The sequence below is a fragment of the Meles meles genome, chromosome 7, assembly GCF_922984935.1.
Source record: "Meles meles chromosome 7, mMelMel3.1 paternal haplotype, whole genome shotgun sequence".
Lineage (NCBI taxonomy): Eukaryota > Metazoa > Chordata > Mammalia > Carnivora > Mustelidae > Meles > Meles meles.
This window is the reverse complement of record NC_060072.1, coordinates 6,066,843-6,092,770: the sequence shown is the minus strand read 5'-3', so window position 1 is coordinate 6,092,770 and position 25,928 is coordinate 6,066,843. Positions and strand designations below refer to the sequence as shown.

The following is a 25,928-nucleotide window of genomic DNA, read 5'->3' as shown; positions in this document are numbered from 1 at the left end:
CCCTGTGTTTTTGTAGGCAGGATGGGGGTTGGTTTTCTTAAAACCCGCCCCCTCGCCCTGGAGTAGCCAGTGGGTGCCCGGTCACCCTTGCCAGATCTCTGGAAAGAGAATGGGGTGAGCAGGCAGGGCTCCCCAGGCCGGCTCAGCGCCTCTGACAAAGAAAGCAAAGGCAGGAAAGAGCAATGCCCCTGCCAGCCCCAACCCCCAACCCAGGCTCAGGAGGCTGGGTGTGCACCCCTGCTGCCTCCCCCATCCCCTCCCCTTCCTTCCCCTGTTCTGGGGTTTTCCCATCCATGCTCTCATTGTGGGCACCACGGCCCCCACTGGCCTGGCTGCCCTGAGATGCCCAGAAGCCGCTTTAATGCGCACAGCTCTGGTGTGCTGTCAGAAGACCCGGACGCTCACGCCGGCGGATTCTGGGCTGGGGCCCTCCCCACCTCCCACTCGTTGCCTGCACCCTGAGAAAGCACACAGGCCGGGCGGGGGGGGGGGGGTCCCACCGGCCTCGCCCTGGAGGGAGCGGACCCGGGGAGCCTGTGGCGTGTCCTCCAAGCACACCTCTGGGGCTGACGGCTGCCCACCGTCCCCTGAGCCCGCCCTGAACCCTAGGCTGTGGCCACTCAGGCCTCCCTGTCCCGGGCCCTCCCATCTCGCCCCCCACGCCATGCCCAGGAAAGGTGGCCGGGAGCCCTCCTCTATCAGGATGCCCAGTGGTGCAGGGAGCGTGCCCCGGGCAGGCCGGTCACAAGTACATCTTCATGGCCTCATGCGTCGTGGGGCAGTAGCGGGCTTGCAGCTGGGCCAGCAGCGCCCGGGACGTGGCCTCCAAGCGCGTGCCCTGGCTCTTCTTGTTCCACACGTGGACGGCGTACGTGGCATTGAGCAGCCGCTGCAGCTCCTCGGGGGTGACCTCCTGGAAGTACCTCCGCCAGTCCTGCCAGGGCACGGGGTAGAAGGCCTCGCTGGGCAGGGTGGTGACGCCGCGGCAGGCGTGGCTGTCGTCCAGGCTGCGGATGGAGCACCACTTCTTGAACACCCGCGTGAGCAGCTGCGGGCCCTGGTGGCCCCAGATCCAGCCGTTGTAGTGGGCCACGAAGTCGCGCATGCACAGCGCCATGAACTCGTGGTGGCGCTCGAAGGCCAGGAAGGCGCCGTTGAGGACGTAGCGGGACTGAGTGCCCAGCGTGTTGGTCAGATTCTGCAGGTTCCTGAGGACGATGAAGTCCGTGTCCAGGTAGATGCCGCCGAACTTCCACATGAGCGCGATGCGGGAGGCGTCGGAGAGCACGGGCAGCACGTACGGCTCCCAGCGGCGCCGCCGGGCCGCGTACCAGGCCGCCAGGGGCGTGTCCCGGAACAGCTCCTCCAGGTCCAGTGGCAGCAGGTGCACGTTGGGGAAGCAGCCCAGGAGCGAGAGGCCCAGGTGCCGGGGCAGGGAGGCGTTCCCGCCGGGCAGCCCCTTCATCAGGACCACCACCCGGGACTCGGGGTGGGCCCTGGCGGCCGACTCCACCGAGCACATGAACAGGAAGTTGGGGTTGGTCCGGTCTGAGGTCTCCAGGAAGAAGATGTTCCCCGGGGGCGGGGTGCTGGACAGCAGTGTAGGGGGCACCAGTCGGGGACAGGGGACCTCGGCAGGCAAGTGAGAGAACTCTCTCTGGCCTCTGGGCTCTCCCACGATGTGCCAGTAGATCATGACGGAGACGAAAAACGTGAACTTGAAGCTGATGATAAACAGGGTGCAGACCCGCTGTCTCGGGGCGCCCCGAAGCAGCCGCAGCAGGCACTCAGGGGGCCCGGGCATGTTCTCCCCAGATGACGCCGAGCGCCCGCGGCAGGAACTGGCCGGTCTGGAAGAGACGAGCGTCACATTCGGGCAGACGGCTGGCATCCCCGGCCCCAAGAACACTTCCCACAAGCACCAGTGATGGCCAGTGCTAGCTTCCAAACGCCCACGGACCTGCTGGCTCCGAGCGCCACCTCCTTCCTCACCTGCAACGCGGAATGGCAGGCCAGAGGCCGCAGGCTGGGAAGAGTCCCCTCGGCTCTCTGTGACACACCAGGGAGCTTCCCGGGAACTGAGCCGGTGCTACCTACAACACGCGGCCATCATGCCCCAGGCCAGGGTCTGGCACAGACGAGGGTTGTCAGAAGGGACGCCTCTGCCACGTGGCACTCGGGCCTCTCTGTCCAGTGAGGCCTGGGCCCCTCGGGCCACTGGCAGCCCGTGATTTGACGCCCAGCACAGGGATCCCTCAGCCCCATTCAATTCCACAAGTCGGCCTGGAGCTGCTCCAAGAGGGCACACCGCCAAGTAGCCTTGGGGGGCGCCTGGGTGGCTCAGTGGGTTAAAGCCTCTGCCTTCAGCTCAGGTCATGATCCCAGGGTTCTGACATCGAGCCCCACGTCGGGCTCTCGGCTCAGCGTGGAGCCTGCTTCCTCCTCTCTCTCTGCCTGCCTCTCTGCCTACTTGTGATCTCTGTCTGTCAAATAAATAAATAAAATCTTAAAAGAAAAAAAAAAAGAAAAGAAAGTGCCTGGCTTTCCCAGTCCCTCCCCTGGGCGGTCCTTCCTACAGGCACAGGTCCGGAGGGAGAGGGGCAGGGAGATTGTGCTGTAAGCTGGTAACCCTGCCTAGGACTGCGCCCTTCAACCCTTACCCTTTTGGTGATGTCCACCTGGCCGGCAGCCAAGAACATCCTGGGGGCCTTACAAGCGGCTGCGGGAAATGAAACAGGCCTGGGTTCTGTCCCCAAGGGCAGGGCTACGGGAACACCTGGGAGGCAGGGAACCTTAAGTCTGCCCAAACCAGCTAAGATGTGGGGCAATTCACTGAGGTCACGCTTCCCACCTGCAGGCAATACCGGAACCCACTGAAGGGTGACCATCACCACACATGTGCCAGGTGGCCGCTCGGGGTGTCACACACATGGAACTTTCTAAACCCTCCCAGCTGCTCTATGCAGTGGGGATCACTGTCCCCACATCACAGGTGAGGACCACGAGGCACCGAGAAGTCTGGTCATTCACATGCCGTCCCGCGGCAGGCAAGTGGTGGTGCGGGGGCTTGAAGCCAGGCCACCTGGCTCCTGAGTCCACTCCCGCAACACTGCACCGGCCAGCCTGGGAGAGAAGTGGCATGGAGGGGCGTGGGAATGCACCTGGTACTTCGGGGACTCAGCCGGGCTCTTCTCACTATTCACGGAATCCCGGTCACCGTTTACCCAGCGCCTTCTAAATTCCTGGGGCCCATGTGCACCCTCTCTGGCTCACCGTAGCCCCGAGGGTGGTTGGACAGTTTCTTCTTTAGAGGCCAGGAAACGTGGACACACAGAGGGATGCAGGGACCGGGCGCGCAGCCTGGGAGTTAACGGGGGCTGGAGTCAGCCCCTCCCCAGGACAGAAGGGTCTCATAGCCTGAGGGCAGTGCCAGGAGGCTGGGACTTGAGCCTCTGGCTTGCCCTCCTGGTGGAAGGCTGGGACCCGCGGTGACGTCACTGGCTGGTAACTCACCAGCCTGGGTGGCCCATGGCGGCGAGGTAGGGATCCGGGCAGCTAGGCAGCTCTCCGGGGGACACGCCCTGGCTCAGCAGCCACACTCCTCTGCCGACAGGAACACGGCCCTTCCACAATCGCTCTGCACACACAGATCCATCTGCAAAAGATGGCGAGACACAGAGTGAGGAGGGCAGCGGGCTCACGGAGGCCTCACGCCCCAGCCACACAGGGTCACTGGCTCATTGATCTCTCTTGGCCTCACAGGGTGCTTGGGAGGAAGGAAGAGATATTGGTGCAGCTCTGCCCCTGGGGAACTCTCAGTGGGGTAGGGGGGGGACCATCTGGAAACAGACACGGACAAGGCTGGTGACCGCTGAAATGCAGCAAAGGGTCCAGCGGAACCAGGGGAAGGTGGCTTCCTGGAGAGGGACACCGACGGAAGGGCCTTAGCCAGGTGGGCCTCCAGAAGCGCTACGGGGCCCTGCACACCTTTCCCCTGCCAGAGCCCGGCTCAGAGCCCGACACACAGTAGGCACACACAGACGGACTCGCCCTCTCGCTGATTGCTCATTCATGGACTCACTCCCCTGGCGGCCAGAGGGACACTCCGAGTACACTAGCCAGGCCATGTCACTTGTCTGCTGAGATCCTCAGTGATGTGGGAGGCCCGGGTCCACCAGGTCCTGCATGGCCCCCACCCCGGGCCTCAGACCCCACGTCCCTCCCGGTCGCCGGCTCTCCCCCAGCCACGCCGGGCCTGCTCACTCTTTCTCAAACCCCTGCCCCCCATATTGCCATCTCAGGGCCTGTGTGTACGCTGTCCCCTCTGTTTGGAATCCTCTTCCCACAGCTGTTCACCTGGCTCGGTCCCTTACCTCCCTCTCGTCCTCACTCAGAAATCATCTGCCTGGGGTCCCTGGGGGGCTCAGCCGGTGAAGCGTCTGCCTTCGGCTCAGGTCATGATCCCGGGGTCCTGGGATCGAGCCCCGCATCGGGCTCCCTGCTAGCGGAGAGTCTGCTTCTCCCTCTTACTCCTCTTCCCTCCTCCCCCTCATGCTCTCTCTCCCTTACTCTCACTCTCAATAAATAAAATCTTAAAAAAAAAAACACATCTTTTTCCTGTGGGGCCTCCCAGGCCCCAAAACTCCACCTCCCCGGTCCCTTCACGGCCTCCTCTGGAGTCTACCATCGCCGGTACTTCCTCTGCCGTACGGGACATTTCGTTCTCATTTGTGTGGGTTACTGATGTGGAACGTCACCCCACGGGGACGGGTCTTTTTCGGTTTTCCTCTCAGCATCTAGAGTAGAGGGCCCCAGGGATGCAGTTCGCAGCCACCGAGAAAGACTCAGTGTGTGGGTGAGTGAGTGAGTCAAGGAAGGAGCAAATCAACGAGGGCAGGAATCAACGAACGATCAGTGAACGAATGAATGAGCGAATTAGTGAGCGGGCTGGTCAGCGAGTCAGCAAATCGGCGAATGACAAAAGCAGTCCTGAGCGTGTGAGCAAGGGAAGGGGGCTGGAGGGCCGGGGAGCGGCCTGGGATCCCCCGGCTGGTCATGAGCAGCAGCACCACTAGAAATCAAGAACCTCCTGTTCCCCTGCGAGGAGAGGCTATTTTGGTCCTGAGTATTTTTAACCCCATGTGAACCACACTGAGGAGTGAGCAGAGAGTTGGACGGATCGAGGCCCCGGCCTCCCGGGGCCCCGCAGCCCTGGGGTGATCTGGCTCTTCCGTGGGGTGGGGTGGGGTCTGGGCCCGTTGGGGAGGCCAGATGTGCCCCTGGAGCCCGCCCCCGCCCCCATGGAGAGTGCCAGTCCCAACCAGTGTCGTATTTGGTCCCGGAGCCCAAGACCCAGGAATAGAAACTGTGCACGGGGCCAAGTTGGCCGCAGCCCAATCCCCGTGTGACCTCAGGTCCAAAGCATGCTCCTGGCCCCCCCGGGATGGGCCTCACAGCTGCAGCCCAAGTCCTGGCCCTCATCAGCAGAGCCTGGCACGTGGCCACTGCCTCCTCCTGCCTCCCTGCCCCAGGGAGATGTTTCCAGTTAGCTTGCTGACTGCGGCCCCCACCCTGCTCTGAGCTCCTCTGTGGCTTCCCATCATGGGGACCCCCGTGATCCAGCTCCGGCAGGAAGTGAGGGTGAGAAGCACACACAGCTGGCGGGTCAAAGGCCCAAAGGCCTGACCGCTCCCTGCTCGCTGGGCCCTCAGCACCAGCTTCCTGGGCCCCCAAGTCAGGACCATCGGCGTCAGGGACCAGGTCTAAGTGCCTAGAGATGGCTTCTCTGCCTGGTAACTGTCCCTCCTTCATGGCCCACAGTAGGGGCCACCCTACCTCTGACTTACCCTCGGCTCCCGTGTCCATCCAGCTCAGCCTGGTGCTGGTGGACCGTGACCGGAACAGAGTCACGGTGACGGTCAGACACGGTCCATGCCGAACCGCGGGCTGCTGGGATGGGTGCTGACTGGCTCCCAGAGGTCCAGAGAGGGACAGGGATTCCACCAGGGTCACACAGCCGTGGAGGGTGGAGCTGGTGCCCTCAGGGAGCCCTTCCTGCCCCACCCCCAGGTCTCCCTGGAGCTGCTTCAGGAGGCAGACAGCCCAGCAGAAGTCACGAACCACAAAACCAAGGAAACAGAAGAGGGACCCGACTCTGATCCGCTCCCTGTATTGGTTTCCTGTAGCTGCTGAGACCAATGACCACAACAGGGGCCTACTTTTTTCACAGCTCCAGAGAGCAGAAGTCTGAAACCAAGGTGTCTGCCAGACCCGACTCCCTCTCGAGCTCTAGGGGAGAACTGTTCCTTGCTCCTTCCAGTTTCTGGTGCCCCCCGCCCAAGCTTGGGGCTGCTGCCTCTAGCCTCTGCCCCTGTGCTCATATGGACTTTTCCCATGTATGTTCTTCTCCTCCTCTGTCTGTTGTAAGGACGCTTGTCACTGGACTACGGCCCATACTTGGCTAAGCCAGGATGGTTTCCTCATCTCAAGATCCTTAACACCTGCAAAGACCCTTTTTCCAAAGGAGGTCACAGTCACATGTCGCAGGGGGTAGACATGACATATCTCCTCTGAGGCCACTATCCCAAAACACCGCTTTCTATGTCCCCCGTGTCCTGGAGTCTCAGAACCACCCTCTGGTCACACACTGCCTGGAACATCACTGGAATGGACCCCAGGTGGGCCTCGCTGCGTGGCCAGAGAAAAGGGGTAGATGTTACCTGCGCTGGTGATTCCCAGTACAGATGGGGTGGCTGTCTGCTGGCTTTGCCTGCCCAGCATCCATTCTGATAACAGTATCCTGATTTCTTTTGAGGAACCCCCTCTACCTCACAGACCTCACTCTCTAGTTCTTGGGGTGGGCACACGATTCAAGTCTGCCTAATGACTATGCCATGTTCTCCAGGCCACAGTGAGCAGCTCGGGGAGGGCACATAACCCAATCCAGGCCAAGCAGAGGAGGCGCTAAGATGGAGCCATGAGCCAGGAGGGCAAGCCTGCCTGCCTGCCATAGAATGAAGCTGGTCCAGAGGCCGGCAGAGACAAGAAATAGAGAGAAAGAGATGCGTGATGATGTCATCATTACACCTAGATGCTGCTATGCCCGAAGCTGGTACATGCTGGACTTCCTGTTATGTCAACCAACCAACACACACACACAGGGGAAAAAGAAAGAAAGAGATGAAGGAAAAGTCTACCAAGCTGAAAGTAGGGATACTTTTGGAGACAGGACAGGATCAGGAACTCAGACCCTCCTTGGTGGGAACAACCAAAACTTAGATCTTGAAAATCCTGCTTGAAGAGTTCGCAGTCCTGGCCCTGTACCCCTCTCCCATCTTTCGAGTCATAAGTAAATATTTCTACATAAGAAGTAGGAGTTAGGGGCGCCTGGGTGGCTCAGTGGGTTAAGCCTCTGCCTTCAGCTCAGGTCATGATCCCAGGGTCCTGGGATCGAGCCCCACATCGGGGTCTCTGCTCAGTAGGGAGCCTGCTTCCTCCTCTCTCTCTCTGCCTGCCTCTCTACTTGTGATCTCTGTCAAATAAATAAATAAAATCTTGAAAAAAAAAAAAAAAAGAAGTAGGAGTTACAGTTACTAGAAGGTGATTTTTATAAAACAGCTGTGTTCAGAGCAGAACTTATACAATGTTTCTTCTCTGAAGCCCCTAAGATGTTCTAAAGCCAGAATCAGGTCCACAGTGGCTTGCTCTTTGGGCAAGGTTACCAACAAAATGAGGGGGGTAGAGGCTTGTTTTTCCAAAAGGAACAGGGCAGATTCTTGGTTCTGAATCTTTCCTCCTCTGCTGATGTCATACAGAGCACAGGAAACAGAAAATAAACCACAAGCTTCAGCTTTAGGGAAACTAGGGGCACGGAAAACCCATAAACCCCAACTCACATGTAAATGAGGCCCAAAGCTCCTGAGTCCACCAGATACAGCAGTGAGCTGGGGCGGAACAGGGTGCAGAGGGGACCCGAAGTGGAAGCCTGCAGAAATTAGCACTTCTAAGAGGAACACCAGTAAGTCAGAAGAGTGAGCTGTAGTCCAAGTGAACCGGGAGAGTTCAAGTTTAGAGGCAGGTGGCCCATTCAAGCCAGCTGTGTTCTGTGAGGCCAAAGCATAGTGGATCCAGAAAAGGGTCATATGTTATTTTATTTTTTATTATTTTTAAAAGATTTATTTATTTGAGAGAGAGCACAGAGCAGGAGGGACAGGGAGAGAGAGTGAGAATCCCAAGCTGACTCCACGCTAAGCCCTGAGCCTAATAGAAGGCTCGATCTGGGGACCCCTTAGATTATGACGTAAGCTGAAACCAGAGTCAGAAACTTAACCAAATGCATCATCCAGGCACCCCAAGGAAGGTCGTATTTTAAAGGAATAATCAATTTCCATAAAAATGGAGAAACTTCGAGAACTAGCCTGGTCTCTCTCCCAATTTCCACCAAAACCTCCTACTAAATGCTGATCCAGGAAAATTCAACCAATTTGATTATTTTAAAAAAAATTGTTAAAGGAATAAAAAAAAATAAACAGTGTCCATACAAAGATACTCCAAGAATGAAAAGGGAAAGGAATACTAATGTTCTCTTACGTACAAAGAAAAATCACCATAAAAATATTCCCACAAAATGATAAAAATTCTAATACAAAATTATGGCATGAATTAAAAAAGAATAAACAGGGGTACCTGGGTGACTCAGTTGTTAAGCATCTGCCTTAGGCTCAGGTCATGATCCCAGAGTCCTGGGATTGAGCCCCACATGGGACTGACTCCCTGTTCAGAGGCAAGCCTGCTTCTCCCTCTCCCACTCCTCCTGCTTGTGTTCCCTCTCTCGCTATGTCTCTGTCAAATAAATAAGTAAAACCTTAAAAAAACAAAGAAAAGAAACGAAACACACACACACAACTTTAAAAAGTAATTCCAGGGATGCCTGGGTGGCTCAGTCAGTTAAGTATCTGCCTTCAGCTTAGGTCATGATCCCAGGGTCCTGGAATCGAGCCCCACATCAGGCTCCCTGCTCAGCGGGTAGCCTGCTTCTCCCTCTGGCCCTCTCCCATCTCGTTCTCTCACTCTCTCTCAAATAGATAGATAAAAATTTTTAAAAAGGGCACCTGGGTGGCTCAGTGGGTTAAGCTTCTGCCTTCGGCTCAGGTCATGATCTCAGGGTCCTGGGATGGAGCCCCACACCGGGCTCTCTGCTCAGCAGGGAGCCTGCTCCCCCCACCCCACCTGCCTCTTTGCCTACTTTTAATCTCTCTGTCAAATAAATAAAGTAAAATCTTAAAAAAAAATCTTTTTAAAAGAAAGATTTTATTGGGGCACCTGGATGGCTCAGTGGGTTTAAAGTCTCTGCCTTCGGCTCAGGTCATGGTCCCAGACTCCTGGGACTGAGTCCCACATTGGGCTCGCAGCTCCATGGGGAGTCTGCTTCTCCCTCTGACCTCCCCTCTCATGCTCTCTCTCACTCTCTCTCTCTCTCAAAATAAATAAATAAAAATCTTTAAAAATAAAAAAAATAAAAATAAATTAAATAAAACAAAAATCTTTAAAAAAAGATTTTATTTTATTTATTTGACAGAGAGAGATCACAAGTAGGCAGAGAATCAGGTAGAGAGAGAGGGGAAGGGAAGTAGGCTCCCTGCTGAGCAGAGAGCCCGATGCAGGGTTCGATGCCAGGACCCTGGGATCATGACCTGAGCTGAAGGCAGAGGCTTAACCCACTGAGCCACTCAGGTGTCCCTAAAAATATATATATAAATAAATAAAAGTAGTCCCAGCTATGCAGGCAGACCAAAAAGCAGAGATACAAGAGCTGGAGAAGAAATGGTCAAAGTGACAGCAAGAAATGAGAGAGTAGGGCGCCTGGGTGGCTCAGTGGTTTAAGCCGCTGCCTTCAGCTCAGGTCATGATCTCGGGGTCCTGGGATCGAGTCCCGCATCGGGCTCTCTGCTCGGCAGGGAGCCTGCTTCCCTCTCACTCTCTCTGCCTGCCTCTCTGCCTACTTGTGATCCCTCTCTGTCAAATAAATAAATAAAAAATCTTAAAAAAAAAAAAAGAAATGAGAGAGTATGTGATGTGAGAATTAACAGACCTCAGAAACAAATTAGAAAAATACAAGACTATTTCAGAAACGAAGACTCGATGGCAAGAAATACCCAGGAGAACAGATTCCAGACAAAGTACAGGAAGAGCTACGAAGATTAAAATGAGAAAAAGTCACAAAATTCAGCAGAAATAATCAAAGAGATCAAAGAACCAAAACAAGATGAAACAGACTGCAGAGGAGATCCAACACACGTACAACCGACCTCCCAAAGAAGAAACTGACAGACAGATAGAATAAATTGCTGCAATTATAATTCAGGAAAACCTTCCAGAAATAGGGGAAGGCTTATTTTCACAGCCCCAACTGAAAGAGCACACCATGTGCTAGAGAACAGTGACCCAGAACAGTAAATCCCAAGACACAGGACAGTAAAATCACTGGGCTTTAAAGGCACAAAGGTAAATCTCTGGGGAGCTACATACAGAGCTCAAGGCACGGACAAAGGACAGAGAATCTGGCTGGCATCTGATTTCTCTGCAGCAGCATTTAAAGACAGAAGACCGTGGAACAACACCTACAGGGTCATCAGAGAAAGGAAGCTTGAGCCAAGATTAACCTAGTGTCACAGTGTTCTTTAAATATAAAGGTTATAGGACGCCCGGGTGGCTCAGTCGGCTAAGTGTCTGCCTTCAGCTCAGGTCATGATCCCAGGGTCCTGGGATCGAGCCCCACATCGGGTTTGGGAATTCTGCTTCTCCCTCTTAGTCTGTCCCTCTGTCCCTCTCGTTCTCTCTCTCTAATGAATATATACAATCTTTTTTAAAAAGTAAATATATGTAAAGATTACATGCCAAGAGTTTCAAAGCATAAGGACTTAGGCAAGATAGCTCCTCTGAGGAAAATCAAAGAATCAACTTCAGCCAACCAAGCTGGTGCCTGAAAGAACTGTAGTAAGAGGAGTGAATGTATTTAACGGCGGCACCCTCTCTCTCCCAAGAAAGGGGAGGAATAAAGAGGACAGATGGAGCGAAAATGTTATCTAGCCAGACAACACGAAAATGATACAACTACCCCACACTTGGCAGGCCAGGGGGAAAGGAGGCTGAAAGTGAAGCGCTCTGTGGTTACTTCATCTTTAATCCCGAGCAGTTAAGAGCTAAAAAATCCAACAGTTTAAGCACATTTAAAGCACAAAGGCAGCAACAAGAGGGTAACATTGCCGATTTTACCGCATCTAATAAGATGCATGGTTATGTGCCCGCTTTAAAAAACTAAAATGCTGGGAGCGCCTGGGTGGCTCAGTGGTTAAAGCCTCTGCCTTCGGCTCAGGTCATGATCCCAGGGTCCTGGGATCGAGCCCCACATCGGGCTCTCTGCTCTGCGGGGAGCCTGCTTCCTCCTCTCTCTCTATGCCTGCCTCTCTGCCTAGTTGTGATTTCTCTCTGTCAAATAAATAAAATATTAAAAAAAAAAATGAAAATGCTGCCCATTAAACAATGTCAGTCTGCTTTTTTTTTTTTTTAAGATTTTATTTATTTATTTGACAGACAGAGATCACAAGTAGGCAGAGAGAGAGGAGGAGAAGCAGGCTCCCCACTGAGCAGAGAGCCCCACGCAGGGCTCGATCCCAGGACCCTGAGATCATGACCCGAGCCGAAGGCAGAGGCTTCAACCCACTGAGCCGCCCAGGCGCCCCGTCAGTCTGCTTTCTTATCATGCAGAATTTTTATCTTGAAAAAAAAAATGGTTTCGTCAGATTTTACAATCACCTGACCCAGGCGCCCTGGCTGGCTCAGTCAGAAGAGCACGTCACTCTCGGTCTTGGGGTTTCCCCACACAGGATCACCTCCTGGACCCATCACGTGTGGGCCATGTGGCATTTCTCAAAAGGGCTTCACTGTTCTCTCCAGAATGTTCTCCCTAGCTGCTGACAACGTCTTCAGGTTTTCGTGGCAATGACAACTGTCGTGAGGGTCACCTGACCACGAGCCGCTGGGAGCATTAGCACGGGCAGAAGATACGCCTTCGTCACTCAGTACAGTGTCAGCTGAAATGGGGCAGCAACAAGGGCAAGGGAAACAAAAGAGAGGAAACAAGTTTGTTGTTCCTGGAAGAGAAACAACACTGTCTACAGAAAGAAGAAACTAAGTAGTATATCAAGGTGTAAATATAAAGGTAGCCACTATAACAAAAACACAAGCTTTCCCAGATATCAGGGGGACTTTCTTTTTTTTTTTTAAACACAGTGAAAGAGCAAAGAATATAGCCCTTCTACATGGATGAAGACATATTTTCATACGTGCACACAAAATGACATTGAAATGAGAAATGTGCGCTAACAATATATGTAAACAGGCTTAACTCACTTATCTTTATGAAAAGAAATATTTTTGATTGATATCCCAAGCAAAAACCCAACTCTATCCTGTATCTGAGAGATTGAGATATACATCAAAAGGATTCTGAACAGTTGAAAGTAAAAGAAAGAGCAAAGGTAGAAAGACAAATACGAACAAAACCAAAGCTGAGGCCATGATCTTGAAACAAGACTGAGAATTCAAGCCAACCATCACTAAATGAGCCCAAGAAGGGCCACACAGAATATAAAGGTATAATTTACAATGTACCAAGTAACACTGCAGCGATTTCCAGGAATTATAAAGTACAAAATGCTAGGGTAAATAGGTTGAAACACACTAATAAGAGATCTTAATTCCCTTCTCTTAGCCCAAAAAATAAATAGATCAAATATAAACAAGAATTCAGAAGATGTAGATAAAATGAGTAAGTTTCTATACCACGTAAAACTCTATCCTAGACTTTCTTTTTAAGAGCAATGAATCATTCATAAAAATCGAAAACAAAATTGATAAACCTTTAGCTAGATTCATCAAGAAAAAAAGAGGAAGGACTCAAATAAATAAAATCAGAAATGAAGGAGGAGAAATAATTGATTGATACTCCCGAAATACAAAGGATTATGTGAGAATGCTATGGAAAATTATACACCAACAAATCAGACAACCTAGAAAAAGTGGACACATTCCTAGAAACATATAACCTTCCAAAACTGAATCAGGAAAAATAGAAAATTTGCAAAGACTAATTACTAGTAATGAAACTGAATTAGTAAGCAAAAAGCCCCCCAAAAACAAAAGTCCAGGACCAGATAGCTTCACAGGCAAATTCTGCCAAATAGTTAAAGAAGAGTAAATACCTATATTTCTTTTTTTTTTTAAGATTTAAAAAAATTTATTTACTTGAAAGAGAGAGTGTGAGCACAGAGAGAGAGAGAAGCAGACCCCTGCTGAGCAGGGTGCCCGATGCAGGGCTCCATTCCAGGACTCCGGGATCATGACCAGAGCTGAAAGCAGACGCCTAACTGACTGAACCACCTAGGAAACCCAATACCTAGTCTTCTTAAACTATTCCAAAAATAGAAGAAGGAAAGCTTCCAAATTCATTTTATGAGGCCAGCATTACCGTGGTACCAAAACCAAATAAAGATACCACAACATGTGTGTGATGAACACAGATGTAATAATTCTCAGCAAAATATTAGCAAACTAAATCCAACAACATATTTTTCAAAATCATTGTCCGGGGTGGGGAGGGGAAATAATTCACCACCATCAAGTGGGATTTATTCCCCGGATGCAAGGGTGGTTCCATATTCACAAATCAATCAACATGATATATTAACAAGAGAAAGGATAAAAACTGTATGATCATCTCAATAGATGTAGAAAAAGCATCTGACAAAGTGCAACATTCATTCGTGATAAAAACTATCAACAAAATAGATTTAGAGGGGGGGCGCCTGGGTGGCTCAGTGGGTTAAAGCCTCTGCCTTCGGCTCAGGTCACAATCCCAGGGTCTTGGGATTGAGCCCCGCATCGGGCTCTCTGCTCTGCAGGGAGCCTGCTTCCTCCTCTCTCTCTGCCTGCCTCTCTGCCTAGTTGTGATTTCTCTCTGTCAAATAAATAAAATATTTAAAAAAAATAGATTTAGAGGGAATATGCCTCCATCCATTATGAATATTTTAAAAATTATGAATTTTTAAAATATTTAAAAAAATAGATTTAGAGGGAATATGCCTCAATCCATTATGAAAAACCCACAGCTGACGTCACACTCAATAGGGAAGAACTGACAGCTTTTCTTCTACAATCAGGAACAAGATAAGGACGTCCACTCTCACCATGTTCATCCAACATAGCACTGGAAGTCCTAGCCACAGCAATCAGACAAGGAAAAGAAAAGGCATCCACATAGGTAAGAAATGAAGCGAAACTCTATTTGCCGATGAAATGATACTATACAAAGAAAACCCTAAAGACTCCACCAAAAAATGACTCTATCTAATAAATCAATTCAGTAAAGTCACAGGATATACAGAAATTAATATACAGAAATCTGTTGTGTTTCTACACACTAATAATGCAGTAGCAGAAAGAGAAATTAAAATGATCTCGTTAACAATTGCATCAAAAGGACTAAAATACCTAGGAGTAAACTTAACCAAGGAGGTGAAAGACTGGTACTCTGAAGACTTTAAAATATTGATTAAAAAAATGAAAGATGACACACACAAATGGAAGGATAGTCCATGTTCATGGATTGGAAGAACCAATACTGTTAAAATGTCCATACTACTCAAAGCAACTTACAGATTTAATGCAATTCTTACCAATATATCAATAGCATTTTTCACAGAACTAGAACAGATATTACTAAAATGTGTACGGAACCACCAAGACCCTGAACACCCAAAGCAGTCTTGAGAAAGAAGAACAAAGATGGCGGGATCACAATCCCAGATTTCAGGAAATACAACAAAGCTGTCGTCATCAAAATAGTATGGAAACAGGCGCAAAAACAGGCACATAAATCAATGGAACAGAACAGTCCAGAAACAAACCCATGCTTTCATGGTCAATTCATCTCCAACAAAGGAGGCAAGAATATGCAATGGGGAAAAGACAGTCTCTTCAGTAAATCACGTTGGGAAACCTGGACAGCTACAAACAAAAGAATGAAACCGGACCACTTTCTTACACCATCCACAGAAATAAATTCAAAGGGATTAAATACCGAGCTGTGAGACACGGAACCCTAAAATTTCTAGAAAAGAGCACAGACGGTCCTTTCTTTGACCTCAGTGGTAGAAACGTATTTCTCAATATGTCTTCTCCCACAAAGGAAACAAAAGCAAAAATACCTATGTGATTCTGGAACTTGCCAGGTGGATTCTGAAGTTCATGTGCCAAAATAAACAAGCAAAGACATCTAGGAAAACTCTGACAAGGAAGGAAAAATGAGGAAGGGCTGGAAGCTCTTTAGATATTAAAACATGCTGTGAAGTTTCCATACTTGAAACAAGGCAGTCTTTAGAAAACACAAAAACCAGAAAACAAAAACAATGCAGTCTTAGCATCTGAACAAACAGGGCAAAGAAACAAAAGCTATCACAGCCATGGTCAAGTCCCAATATCCAATGAAGGTAGGATCTCCAGTTAGTAAACTAAACTAAGGTGCTGGGAAACGGGAGTAGAGGCTGCGTTCACATCTCAGAACACGCCCCAGGATCAAGTCCAAATGTAAAATAACAGACCCCATAAACATTTAGAACCAAAACAACATGGGCAAATTCCTTTATAACCTCAGAGTTGGGAAAGTGTTGTTAATTACGTACGAAATCCATCCAGAAGCCATAAAAGAAAAGATGAATACATCTGACTCCTTGAAAAACCCCGACTGCTCCATGTCATCCCCCAAAATCCCATCAGTGGAGTCAAAATGGAAGTGACAACTTGGGGTAAGTTTTGTCCCCCTCGGATGCCAAAAGTCCGATCTTTCCGAACCTCTAAAGAGCTCCCAGGAATCAAGGAGCTCTTGATTTTTGTGTCCCTGGTTTTCAGGGACACAAAAGAAAAGGGGCAAAGTCAGTACATACACACATAAAACATGCCCCTTAATATGTAAGCAAGAGTGAGGATCTTTCTTAAGAGAAAGGCAAATCCAAACACTTGGTGCAGCATGTCTCACCTGTCAGATGGGCAAAATCCAAAACTTGGACAGCACATTCTTCTGGCTGGGCTGTGAGGAGACAGGCACCTTGCCCAAGGCTCGTAGGCTTGCCAAATGGTACGAACTCCAGTGACCGAGGACAAGTAAACAACATCTCTCAAAATTACACAAATGCTTAACCTCTCTCCGTGTAACAGTGTGAATTTATCTGTAGATAAGCGAATTCGCAGAGGTCAGAGATTTCCAATTGCCAATGGCTGAAAACAACCCAAGGTCTTTTTGAAGGGACTGATTAAATACACAAAGATACACTGATTCGATGTAAATGTCGGCTTCCAGAGGGCAGGGAGGAAGGCTGTTTTTACTCATTGTTGCATTTCCTGTGGCCAGTACAGGCCCTCGGACATAGTAGGGGCCCAAAGTATAATTTCTGAACAAATAGTCAATGATCTCTAAACTGCCCACAAAGCCAAGATCAGACAGGGTAACTAACCTCGGCGGATGCCATTTGCAAACGGTGCAGATGACTGTTAGAAAGTGTAACTGACAGATCCTGCCTCACCATCTGAGGGTACAAAATAAGGTCACATACTTTTTTTTTTTAAAGATTTTATTTATTTATTTGGCAGACAGAGATAACAAGTAGGCAGAGAGGCAGGCAGAGAGAGGAGGAAGCAGGTTCCTGCTGAGCAGACAGGGCCAGATTCGGGCTTGATCCCAGGATGCTGGGATCCTGACCTGAGCCAAAGGCAGAGGCTTTAACCCACTGAGCCACCAAGGTGCCCCAAGGTTACAGACTTTTGAATTTTCATATTTAAATACCTGAGTCTTTCCTGGTCCCAAGAGAAAGGTGACTTTCCCAAAGGGGCAGGGCTAGTAAGCACGGGCGATGGGATTTGCACCCAGGATTATCAGGCGCAGACCTCTCCTCGAAGACCTCTCCTCTTTCCCGGTGGCCATCCCTTCCTCCAGGGTCACTCCAGCTCTGCCCTGGAGGCTGCCTGGAATTGGCTTCTCAGGAGCAGGGAGAAGTCATCCCCCCTGAGCTCTGTGCTCAGTCCAGGCGGCATAAGCCACCATGAATCCTGACTCCTGCACATCTGTGGTCTTGGTACATGCACACACCCGCTCACCGGGACGTCTGCAGGGCCAGGACGGCTGGGAATGGATGAGTTTTCTGTGCTGGTCATCTGCTATGCCCAGCGGTCACAGAGGCACAAGGAGCAGGGGAAAATTCTTCATCAGATAAGATCATGCCTGGCAAATGAAATGCCCGCGGAAAAGGCATCTGTAAATTCCAACCTGAGTTAAGAGTCCTGAACTCACTGTATTTGGAAGAAAGCTCCCGGGTTGCTTCACTTTTTCCTTTTTTTTTTTTACTATATTAAAGATTACAAATAATCGGCAGCAAAAGAGAGCGTTAACCCTGCCCCGCACAATATGCGCACACAGACCACACTGACCGTACTGGGTCTGCTTAGTCCTAACTGCCTTCGCTAACGGTATATTGTCTGGGGAAGGGAACTGCTTTCTATCTTGTACACACTTGCTCTGTGATCTTGGAGTCTGACCTCTCTCTTGCCAATGCTGAGCCTCAACTTCTTCATCTGTAAAATAAAGAGCTGGGAAAGACAATCTCCAAGGACCCCTCTAGAAAGACCTTCCAAAGCTGGTGTCTCCGGTACCAGTTCTGTTCATTCCAGCAGAAGTGGCCCTCACTGACTTCTCTAGGCAGTGTATTTCAGGGTCACCTGCCCCTTGGTGCCAGGCCAAGAGCACAGGCAGATAATAAGACCAAAAGGATGACAATTCACAGATAAGAGAGTTCCAGCTCAACCTGATTACAAAAGTCTTCTTGGAAAGAAACCCAGCAAGCCCCCGGCATCACACACAGTCCCCTGGTCCTTCATTCAACAAATGCCTGAACACCTAGTATGGGCCAGGCCCCACTCCACCATCTGGAAACAGACAGCAGTGAACAAAGCCAATTGTCTTTTGCTTCCTGGAGCTGAAATTCCAGTGGGAGAAAATTAACAAGTAAAGAAATACATCAGGTGGATGACATGTGCTCTGTGGAAAAACGCAGCAGGGAGCGCGGACTGGGAGGCCTACCCTTCACACAGACGGGTGAAGACGGCCTCTCCGAAAAGCTGAAACGCTGACTGAAACGCTGACATTTGTGCGGGAGAGCTGAAGTGAGGAAATGAGGGGACGAGCCTTAGGGCTATCTGAGGGAAGTGTGTCCCAGGAGGGAAATTGGTGAGTGCAAAGGCCCTGGGGCATGTGTGCCTAAGGTGTTGGACTAGCAGAGTAAGTAAAATGGGAGGGAGAAGGCACCAGGAGAGCAAGTCAGAGGTAACGAGACCAGGTCATAGGGGGCCTTGAGGGCCCCTGGAAGAATCTGTCTCTCTGATTGGGAGGGTTGCCGTTGGGAGCTTCTGAGGAGGAAAGGGCTATTGTGTGCCATAGGTCTTAAACAGTTCTTTGGGATCTGGCTGCTTTTTGAGACTAAACCACTGGGAATGTGTGGCAACAAGAAAGCAGTTATGAGCTTCTTGCAACAGTCCAGAGGAAGGGGGGTGGAGGAGAAATTCCTCCCCTGGGAAACAGGGGGAGAGCCCCTCTCGGAACACTTTTCTGACACGTCTCTCCTTCCCACGTCAGCCCCATGACCGCAGCCCAGCTCAGGACTCTGTCCTCTGCCTCGGGACCCACCACCCCAGCCTCTCCCTGGCTTCCTGCCTCTGCTCCAAGCAGGTCTCCAGGCCTCGTGGGCACTTCCCCTGCAGCCCCTGCACCGCCCCCCCGACCCCCCTCACCCCAGGCCCACAACCTCCGGACCAGCCAGGCTGACCTCTGCCAGATTGCTCAAGCCATCAGCCTCTGGGAATTCCAGATTTCTGCAATATGCTCTTTCCTTTCCCTTAAGACATCCCTCGGTCCTCCCCAGCCCCGCAACCTCTCAACCATTATATGTGAGAAGAGCTGCCGCTTGCCAAGAAGGAGCCACGTGTCAGGCATCCTGCCAAGCACTGATCACTTTCTTACGTCATCATGCCTACCAGTATGGCCCCATTTCACATGCCAGAAAATGAAGGTACAGAGAGGAGAGGCAACCTTCCCACCGCAGAAGGGCTAGTAAGCCTAGGAGGCAGGATTTGCACCTAGGGATGTCTGCTCTGAGTCCTCTGACGGTCCTTCCTCCCTGAATCTCTCCTGACCTAGGTGAGTGGAGCACGCCGCCTCCAGGAAGCTGCCTGGATTTCAGCACACCTCCCACTGTGGGCCGTGGCCTGGGTCCCCACTGCACGTACTGGCACTCATGGCTACCTTCCAAACGGGTGGGCATGTGAGCAGCCCTGAACCCCAAATCCCAGGCCTAGTCCACAGCCTAGACCACGGGCAGACCCTCAGGGCCCTGGGTGAGTCCCGCCGCAAACGACCAGGTGCATTTGGCCGTGGAGGATACTGGGAGCCGAGAAACGTGGGCACTGAGCCACACACAGCCCACTCTCCTGAGGCTGTAAATGACAGTAACCGAGGGAGGGCACCATCAATGCGTGAGGACCAAGGTGTGAAGGAAAACCATGCTGATACTCCAGGTGCCCTTGAACATGACGCTAAAAACGTGAAAGGAAAACCAACTCCAGGGCTTTCCACCAGGCTCTGGGAACTCCACGTTTCTGTAGCACATGCGTCCCATTTCTCAAGACGTCCCCCCATTCCGTCCCCTGCTTGGCAGCCTCCTAACCAGAACAGGTACGAGGAGCTGCCATTTGCTACTGGGTCCACCAAAATCCTGTTCCCGGCTGCCCGGGCGGCACGGGATGACAGTCGTGGCTTCATGCCTTCGCGTACTGTCCCCATCTGCACTGACTGTCCAGTCAGTACCCCGCAGTGACACCTGCTTCACCCCACCCTGAAGACGGTGTAAGGCCACTTAAGACCCACGGCAAAAGCACGAGGCCAAGATTCTTCCCCGTCCCTTCTCGATGGTTCCATGTGGCCGGGGACCTGGCACTGTTGCGGGCATGGAGCGGAGTTTACGCAGAGCCGTGTGCACGCAGAGGGCGGTCCTATCCGACCGACTCTTCTACACCTTGCTTTATTTTTATTTAAAAACATGCTGGGCCCCTCTGTTGTAAAACTAGAGAGTGGCACAACCATACACATTTCCTAAAACTCATCAGGCTGTGTGCTTGCGACGAAGCATAGATTGTACGGGGATAAGCCTGCTTGGAAGTGTACGCTACGCCCCCATGTCATGTCCACGAACACAGCTCTGTACCCCAATCTTGCAGGGGTATAGAGTATCTCCCATGGCGGATCCATCCCTCACTTTGCCTATTTCCTGTCCTGACTCCTGGAAGCGTGGTTTCCATCTCTCTGCTTTTATGGACAACACGGTGGTGAATATCTCCGCGCTCGGTCTTTGAGCACATCCTTAATTACTTCTCTAGGACTGGTTCCTAGAAATGAGCCTCCTGGGTCACAGGAAACATCATTTAAAGCTGTGTATACGGATCACTATCTTGTCTCCAGAAAGGTTTTGAAAACTCCACGATCTCTGGGCGCCTGGGTGGCTCAGTGGGTTAAGCATGTGACTTCGGCTCAGGTCACGGTCTCAGGGTCCTGAGATTGAGCCCCGACTTCTCCCCTTCCCTCTGCTCCTCCCCCCACCTCATGCGCGTGCGCACGCGCGCACACACACACTCTCTCTCTCTTTTTCTAACAAGTAAGCTTTAAAAAAAAATTAAAAGTCCATATTCTCTCCAGTATCAGGACTCAACCACCTTCCCATGGGGAGTGGGGAGTTGCTTGAGCGGACATTTCTGAAAGGCTCCCCATCAGGCCTTGAGCTGGAGCTCGTGGTTAATAGTAACAACAGTCCACGTTGCCTGAGGGCTTACTGAGCACAGACACTGGTCAAAGCGGTTTTCCTGGAGGAACTCATTTAATGCTCCCGACAGCCCTGTGAGGCAAGTGCTCATGTTATCAACTACGGTTTAAGAGTTGGGGGAACCAAGGCACAGCTGGGATTCCAACGCCCCTTGCCAGGTGGAAGGAGTCTGCCTGTGGCCCAGCCATGTTCACCTGGGACAGCTCTGGCGCTGGAAGCTCAAACTCACCACCATAAAGGAAAGGTGCTTAACCCCGAGCCTCAGTTTCCTCATCTGTAAAATGGGCCGAATAGCACAGGATGGCAGAGTGTTGTGTTTTTTCATTGTTGTTTTGGTTTTTTTTTTTTAAAGATTTTATTCATTTATTTTGAGAGAGGGCACAAGGGGGGAAAGGCAGGCAGAGGGAGAGGGAGAAGCAGACCAGACGACTAGACGGAGGGATCACGACCTGAGGTGAGGGAAGGCAGACACTCAACGGACCGTGCCACGCCAGCGCCCCTGCAGAGGGGATTAAATAACAAAGTGTCTGGCACCTGGTAAGGGCTCAGTCCAGGGCTGGCTGACCCCCCACCTCAGGAGGCTGCTTTGGAGACCCTGTAGGAAGGTACAAATGAAGACCTCAGACCGCCGGATAGTGGGCGGTGTGTCTGGGCTCTGAGTCTTCACCTGGGATGAGGGATTCTGCCGTTTCAAATCAAGACTGTTGGGGGAATGTGAAAACCACTTCTCCTGCTTCACTCTCAGGCTCCCCACTGGCCAAGTCAGACTTTGCACAGGTCTGACTTCCAGAATGTGCAGTGTGTTCCCGCTGGAGAGTGTGGGCACAGGGCACAGGGCACGGTGGGTGGGCACCAGGCAGAAGGGAAGGGCTCTTCCTGTCCTGTGGCCAACTTGGCTTCCACTGAAGCTTCTGGAGCCACTGAGGTCTGTCCAGAGGGAAAACAGAGACAGACGGGAGAGGAAGGGACTCTCACTCACTAAGATGGGTGCAGTTTCCTGATATCTACTAGAAACAGACACGCCAAGAGGAGAGCGAGTCTCAAGGGCACATGGTTAATGCCTGGAGAGCCAACTCTGGGTGCATCCCGGCTACTCTGCAGCTGACTGGACCCGAACAAGGCACCTTCCCTCCCTGGGGAGTCTGTCCATTGGGGAGGGGGGCGGGGAGGTGGCAACACCTGCTACCTCCCAGGGAAGCAGGGAGGACCCCTGGGGACGAGGCTGGCAAACAGCACTGGGAGCTGGGGGCCCGAGGACCAGAACCTTTTCTCTCCACTGAACTTTTCCACCTCCCTCTGCATGCAGATCAAAGCCAGTTCATAAGGTGTCAGCCTGGCCATTTTCCCTTTTGCTCAGAAGTTCCCTCGACCAATGCCGGACACCCCCCACTCCTGCATCTTCTGGGACCTCAATCCAGGAGACGAGCCTCTCCGCCGGGACTCAGTCACTCCGACTTCTGGCTTCTTCCCATCAGCTCATAAATGCAGCCAAGCCTCCTTGATCGAAAAGCACCCACACAGATGAATTAAAGTAGAAATAAAAAATGTGCTCTTCCAAAACACACACCAGCAGCAGCAAAAAAAAGAAAAAAAAAAAAGCCAAATGATAATCTGGGAGGTCTTTGCCACCAAGAGACCAGACAAAGGGCAATTACCTCGCTGCTGAGCTCAAACAAATGAATCAGAAGCTCAGATATTGTCATTTCACAAGGCACGTATATGTCAGATCACACTGTCCACCTTCAGCTACCTGGTGCTGCTTGTCAGTTACAGCTCCATGAAAAGGGGTGGGGTGGGGGAGGGGTGGGGGGACCCACACAAAGATCCTAGACGCTCACACTCTTTGACTCGGTGATTTCACTTCTAGTAAATAACAAGAAATGCACACTCGCAGCCTGAGGAAGCGTGAAATGGTACAGGCCCTCTGGAGAACCAGCTGATCCAGGTAGGGCTCTTGTAGAGACTCAAATGCAGTGACGACTAAGAGATGCTCTTTCCAGGAAAAATCGGGCAATGGACACGTGCACAAGTTCAATGCAACGTTACCCCAAAGCGCCTAAATTTCAAACGCGATCCATTAACTAACACAATGTAACCCAAGTAACCAGTGGGGAAAAGGTTTGAGAAGGTGAGGAATTTGAAAAAATTTCTATAGACAAGATATATTCAAATATGTTAAAAAGTATTTTTATAAAAGTTCAGCAAACGTGGTGAATTTTCACAACAGGATTCTCCAGGGCGCAAATAAGGTATCTTCCCCTTACTTCTACAGGTAATTCATCCAAGTCCCATCTAGGGAGCACTAACTATGCACTGGGCTGGGCACTGGGGTTTCAAGTACGGTTCCTTTCATCCAGAAGTTTCCAGTTCGGAGAGGAGTGGAACAATGAAAACACAGGGCGTTTAGCAGGACTTGTGAGCTCACCTAGGAGGTCCAAGGGGTGGGAGGAAGTGCGTTTGGGAGGGAAAGCGGTGCGCATGCAGAGCTCGGGGCGACTAGGTGGCTGCTGGAGCCCTACACCCCACCTGCCTGGGGGAGAACCCGGAGGGGCAGGAGCCGGTGGGGAGGGAGGAGTTGGGGGAAGAAAGAGCTGTTTCCACATTTCAAGTTCCCTTTCTCCTGTGCCAGTCCTGTCCCAAATGTCCCAGGCAGCCCCCTCCTTACTCTGCCTCCTATCCCAGTTGGGACCTTTAACCTAGACAGCTAGAAGGGCTTCCATCGGTATAAGGAAAGGCGACGTATTTCAGAATTTCTATTTGGGAGTCTGTCTGTCCTCTAATACCGTGCTGTCCTAGCAGACAGGTGCCTGAGGCACTAGGAACAAGTTTGGGAGGAAGAGGAACAGGATTCCATCTTGCCTCTCCCTTTCTTTTGTATTTGTGCCGCCTGGGGAGTCCCGCCTAGGGGATCTCTGAGTAGGAACACCCAGCAAAGACCTAGGTATGGAGGGTACAGTCCTGGCCAGCCCGGGTCCTGCTTCTGTCAACCCCCGCCTGCGAGTAGCAGGCAATCACTCAGCATCTCCCGGGCACGGGAGGCGGAAACGGTGTCCTCCTGAGGGAAGGGTGGATGGGGCGGGGGGGGGGGGGGGGGGGGGGGGGAGATGGCTTTTAACCCTCTCAGAGCCAGAGGCTCAGCTGAGTCTGCCCAGGAGGTGGGAACTTCTATTGCAGGGTGTCAGATGAGGAAACTGAGGCAAGCTCCCCCGCTCCCCAGCAGCGAAGGGCAATGGACGCGGAGACGCCTGCCAGAGCCTCTCCCAAGCAGTCCCCACTCCCACTCCGGGGTTTCCATCTGGACCAGAGGGAGGGAGCGATGCGAGCTGGAAGGAGGGGTAGTCTGCGGGTCGGGATCCCAGAGGACCGGTGCTCCGACCCGGGCCCTTCCCTCCACCTGCAGGGCCCTGCTCCCGCCCCGGCACTTCCGAAGCCTCGGCATCCCCTCCGGGCCGGGGGCCGACGCCTCCCGCGCCTCTCCAGCCGGCCGCCCCCCGGCGCTCTCCCAGCCGCACCCCCTCCGGGGCCAGGCCTCCCGAGACGACTCCGCGCCCCGGAGCGAGCCGCGCGCCTCCCCACCCGGCTTGGCCCCGGGCCTCCAGCCCCTGCGGCCCCTCTCCGCCGGCGCGGGACCCGGGCCCGGGCGGGGCCGCTCCTCCCCTCGGCGGCCGGGCTCCGGGTCCCGCCGCCGCGCTCAACTTCGGGGCGCAGTTGGCCGGGGACCGCCGCGCCCAGTCGGCGCGCACGCAGATGTCCCTCCGGAACAGGTGGCCCGGGCGGCGGCCGAGCCCTCCCCGCCGCCTCCGCAGCCCACCCTCGCCCCCGCCTTCTCGCAGCGCCCCTTCCCACCCGCGCCCCGGGCGTCCCCAGGGCCGCACCCCGGAGCCCCCGCCCGCCGCCCCCTGCGCGCGGTCCCCGGGTACCTCCGGCTCCCGCGGCGGCGGCGGACGAGCTGGCCCCGCTGGCCGGCGGGCGGCGCGGCGGCGGGAGGCAGTGCCCCGAGTCCGGCGGCGAGAGCACCGCCCCTCCGGCCCGGGCGTGGTCAGCGCCGCCCCGCCCGCCGGCCCCGCTGGGTCCCCGCGGCTCCCCGCGCCGGCGCTGGACCACCGTCCACAGGTACGGAGCGCTCCCCGGGCCTCCCTGTCGCCGACTGTGCGGGCTTAGAGTCGGATTTCCCCATTTAACAGATGAGAAAACTGAGGCTCGGCCCCCTAAGTCACTTGAAGGTCATGCGGCTGAGAAGGGGCAGTTGTCAGTGCTGGGACCCGGGCCTGATGCCACCGCCTAGAATATATTCAGGAACGTCCCCACCCCGCGCCCCAGCTGTGACTGGTGCTAACCGCTTGGCCCGCATGGCTGTGTTTTACTGAATTTCACCGATGTGCTTGAACCGCCCCAACTTCCGAGGGTCCTTGCTGCTGCTGCTGCGTCCTGGGCCCGCCCACTCTCCTCCGGGTCCCCTGGGGGCTGGCTGTGTCGTCCTCACTCCTCCGGGCTCCCCCACCCCCTCAGCCAATCCCTGGCGCCCAGGCCACCTTGGAGAACATGGAAACTCTCCATCCCAGCCCTGGAACAGTCGGGCACTTAGTAGGGCCTGTGAATGAAGGCATCAGGAAGATCCGCGTGGGCTCCCATCACCCATCTGCAGCCTCCCGGCCTGGTCCTTACGCGCAGCCTTCCCTCCCAGGACCCACGGGACCCCAGCACCCCGTCCCGGCCCACAAGCTGCCACCCTTCAAGCCCACACTGACTCAGCACCTCTGTCCTCTCACCCCCGCCCCGCTCATCCTGCACCCCTCACACTGGTACTCTCCCCATCTTAAAACCGAAAGAAGAAAACCAGAACCCCTTAGGGTCCTCCAACCCGCTCCCTTCCCTACTGCCTCACGTTTGTCCTTCCCTTTGTAGCAAAAGTCCTCCAAGAGTTGCCTTTCTTGGCTGTCTCCCGCTTCTCCC

The 25,928-nt window shown here is 52.8% G+C and overlaps 1 protein-coding gene across 7 annotated transcripts; it reads right to left on the bottom strand.

Annotated features, from left to right (window-relative positions):
- A4GALT (alpha 1,4-galactosyltransferase (P blood group)) lies at positions 1-25,928 on the bottom strand. Of its 7 annotated transcripts, none has more exons than XM_046013323.1 (3): positions 24,896-25,928; positions 3,274-3,655; positions 1-1,850 (listed from the first exon to the last, which is right to left on the bottom strand). In XM_046013323.1, exon 3 carries the CDS (start codon positions 1,802-1,804, stop codon positions 743-745), a length of 1,062 nt encoding a protein of 353 aa, XP_045869279.1. In that variant the 5' UTR covers positions 1,805-1,850; positions 3,274-3,655; positions 24,896-25,928; the 3' UTR covers positions 1-742. The 7 variants fall into 7 exon arrangements, with proteins under 7 accessions (XP_045869279.1, XP_045869274.1, XP_045869278.1 ...); XM_046013318.1 differs by having other exon boundaries at positions 3,514-3,655; positions 24,896-25,926; XM_046013322.1 differs by lacking the exon at positions 24,896-25,928 and adding an exon at positions 22,384-22,472 and having other exon boundaries at positions 3,514-3,655.